At 34.3% G+C, this 3,752-nt stretch overlaps 1 protein-coding gene across 2 annotated transcripts; it reads right to left on the reverse strand.

The window, feature by feature from the left end:
• Positions 1-1,325: 1,325 nt before the first annotated feature.
• LOC105791228 (homeobox-leucine zipper protein ATHB-12) lies at positions 1,326-2,540 on the reverse strand. 2 transcript variants are annotated; one of them, XM_052634295.1, is made up of 2 exons: positions 2,049-2,540; positions 1,326-1,960 (listed from the first exon to the last, which is right to left on the reverse strand). In XM_052634295.1, exons 1-2 carry the CDS (start codon positions 2,403-2,405, stop codon positions 1,625-1,627), a joined length of 693 nt encoding a protein of 230 aa, XP_052490255.1. In that variant the 5' UTR covers positions 2,406-2,540; the 3' UTR covers positions 1,326-1,624. The 2 variants fall into 2 exon arrangements, with proteins under 2 accessions (XP_052490255.1, XP_012474657.1); XM_012619203.2 differs by having other exon boundaries at positions 1,326-1,966; positions 2,049-2,536.
• Between the last annotated feature and the right edge of the window lie 1,212 nt (positions 2,541-3,752).

Raw genomic sequence — 3,752 nt, forward strand, 5'->3', positions numbered from 1 at the left:
CACTTACACCCTATGAGTTTTATCCTGTTTCGTAAGTCTACAAGTTCCCACACTGAGTTGGAATGCATAGACTCTATATCAATTTTCATAGTTATTTCCTAGAGCTTGGAATCAACACTCTACACCATTTCGTCATATGTGAATAGGTCATCATCTTCCTATTCGGCAGACTCAATGTTAAAAACACTTCCGCCAAATTGGAAGAACTCAGGCCTACGAGAGACCTTCCCACTATGACGAAACAACTTATGTTGTTGATTGTTTGCAGGTATACTATTAGGAGTTGGTTCTGGAATCGTTTCTATAAGGTTTTGTATATTTCCTGAAAGTTCTACAAGTATTTCTTTACTTCAAGGTTTGAAGTCATTCATGTAACTTTCTTCAAGGAAAGTAGCATGAGTTGACACTATAACAGTTTGCTCTTTCAATTATAAAAAAAAACTTAAAAAAACCATAAGCCCTAAAAACCTTAAAAACTAAAAACCCTAAAATATAAAAAATCGTAAAAACCCAAAAACCTTTAAACACCTAAATCTTAAATCCCAAAACACCAAACCTTAAAACTACTCAAACCCTAAAAATCCTAACTTTTAAATAAACTAACCTTGAAAACTCTAAAGAAAAAATTGGCCAAGGAGAGAGAAAGGAAAAGCTCGTTCTGGACGCGCTTTCCTACCTACTTAGAGGAAAATGTGTTCAATTGGACGCGCTTTCCTCCCAACTGTATAGAAAATGCATCCATCGAGACACGTTTTCACATTCTCTCCATATCGACCTATTTCCCTAATTTCAAAAAATTCGACCTATTTTTTAAAAAAAAAATCAACATTTTTGGCCAATTTAGCCTAGATTTCATACTTTATACTAAAAATCATCTTAAAATAATTTTCATAATAATAATAATATAATAAAATTAAATAGTTAATTAAACAATTTTAATCCGCCGGACAACAATTCTAGTTTAATTCTCATAGATGATGTATTATATATGAAGTAGATGATAAGTAGGGTGGTGAAACGTGCTATTGAGCCTTTGCTTTTTCTCAAGTTTTCTCTTATTCGTTATTTAAGTTCCATCTTTTTCCTAAAACGTCACTTGGACAAAAGAAAAAGCTCTCCTTTTGTCTTTTTCTTCTTAAAATAACCATCATTGTTTCATCTTATGATTATTTTATCATTTCTTCTCCAATTTCTTAAGGTGGCTTAGAAACATGTCGGCAGAAATTTAGCCACGAATTTGAAGGTGGTTATATGAATTAATTGAATTTGTTGAGAATAATTCTTTTTATCTCTCCTGCTCTTTATACTAACAAATAGGTTGGTAATGACCGACTAACATTGAACTGTAAATTAAGAACAACCTCATATACAATATCATACATCGATAAATAACCACAATAAAAAAACAAACCTAAAAATGAAATTCAGAACCTTGAACTCTTTTACCTGGTAGTGTTCTAGCAGATTCATAGAGAGATTAGTCCATGACCCACACTTATACCTCTTGTCAACAAATTGTGAGTGGTTACTTTCCATGTTTCCAGGCCTCTATTGATGTTTCAGAGAGCCCCAAGTTGAGAGTTCTCTGGTAGACATTGAAAATATTGTTGAAGGGAAGAGCGTGTCAAGTCCAAAAGTTTAACCACTGACAATTGGTATACGAATGATCGAACATGTCAACCGAATGAAGCCCGTAAAATTTGTCAGGTGAAGCTGGGGAGTCGTTCTTATACTCGTCCATTATTAGAAATTCTTCTCCGCCTTGCCCTGTTTGCTTTATATCACCCCTTTCGTTTTCAGTTTGCAAGCCCAGGCATTCCTTGTGCTGGAAACTTGGCTGAGCTTCAACTTCAGTCTCGCACTTGGTCTCTCCATATTCTGAACCACCACCACCACCCGTGCTGCTTCCATCAAGACCCTTCCCGCCCTTATGAGGTTCCTCCAGCAGTTCACTCAACTTCTGAATCTACCATTGAAACAACAGTTATTATCATTCTCTTTATATAAACTGACTGACACTGAAAGTGATTATCTTGGATTTGGGGTACCTGTAAAATCAAGGAGTGTTTCTCTTTCTTCAAGGACTCGAATCTTGACTCCAAGTTGTCATAATTAGCTTTGAGTGTGTTGTAATCTTGCTCTATTTGTTTGGACTTCCATCTGGCTCTTCTGTTTTGGAACCATATAGCTACTTGGCGAGGCTGAAGCCCCAGCTCTCTCGCCAGTTGCATCTTCTTTCTCGGTTCCAGCTTCGTCTCTGATTCGAATATCGACTCGAGTAACCTGATTTGCTCATCACTAAACCTCCTCTTCTGCTTCATCTTATTCTTCTTCTTATTCTTTGGAGTTTGAGGTGCCTGTTCCGCTATTGCTTCATCTGCTGCTGGATGATACTCTCTCTCCATTATTGGATTTTTGTTTTAGGTTTTAATTATTACAGAGGGAGTGTGAATAACAACAACCCTTTGTTTTTTTTCATCTAATTTGATGGTAAATTAATGTGTTTGGGATTAGAAATATAGCAAAGAAGGGTGGCTGGAGATATATACTTGGCTCATGATTTAGAATTACTTGAATTATATGGTTGCTTTCAAGTGATTGAGACAAATGATTGATAGGTTCTCTTAACCAATAAAGCCAGTATCGTATGACATTCTCTTTCTTATGCCTTGTGGATATCTATGTCTTCAATCTTTTTTCCATTTGTTGCTGTAATCCACATGTAATGTGATTGCTGCCTTGATCAGGCTCTATTGCATGAGCAAATTTATAAATGGAAATGAATCTTTTCTTGCTTGTCCCTCTTTGCAAATTAAAATCCATGCTTAATCTAGAAGAGGAAAAGTTCTAAAACATCTCTAACTCGAGCATTCTTTGCTTGTAAAATATCTACCCTATGTCATAGGAGCAAAAGCAATGATCAGCATTACACATGGAATATTGTTGTGGTCAACACATGCATTTGCTAAATGGAAACTAATGTCTTTTTAAATAGATTTGATGGTTGAATCGGTTAGATCACTAGTTTATTGATCTAATCAGTCTAATTAAAAAATTATTAAAATTAAAAATAAAAAAAAACTCAGTTCAACTATTGAATCGGTTCGTATAGGTTCCCGATCTAATGAGTTCAAAGCTACTCATGGAAACATCTGTTACTTGAATTCCATATTATGCTTAGCTATCTCATGTAATCATGCTAAGGAAGAGATCGCAACAAAAGAACAAACATTTGTTACTTAGTGTTCGTAATTTTTTGGAACAAAATCTTTATGCTATGAATCTTGCTGATATTAGAAGTATTATAGGGTATTTATGAAGCATGGTTCATTTACAATATGTCTTGTAGATTGGATCAGATTTGACCAGATCAAGTAATTTATTTAAAGATTGTATCGAGATTGTATTGAAGACTTCTCTCCCGACTTTTCTCCCTAATGTTCTCACGTTATTTTGAACTTTATTATTATATTATGTATGTTATTTTAGCTGTAATTTTTTTAAGAATTTATTATTTTTGATCTAGTAAGTTTTGAACTCGTATATACTTAAAAGAAACTTGTATATAATTTTTATTAAAAGTTTATAGCACTTATCTATTTACAATATATACACTGCATCTTTATTTGATGCAGAATGCAATTACCTTCGGAGGTAGACGAAGATGAGATTTGGAATTTGGATTCAACTGCTCCATGGGGGATGAAAGCCACGTTATTAATAAAGCGTGATTTCTTTGTCGACTTTGTTGG

Source organism: Gossypium raimondii, chromosome 8 (genome assembly GCF_025698545.1).
Source record: "Gossypium raimondii isolate GPD5lz chromosome 8, ASM2569854v1, whole genome shotgun sequence".
NCBI classification, from domain to species: domain Eukaryota; kingdom Viridiplantae; phylum Streptophyta; class Magnoliopsida; order Malvales; family Malvaceae; genus Gossypium; species Gossypium raimondii.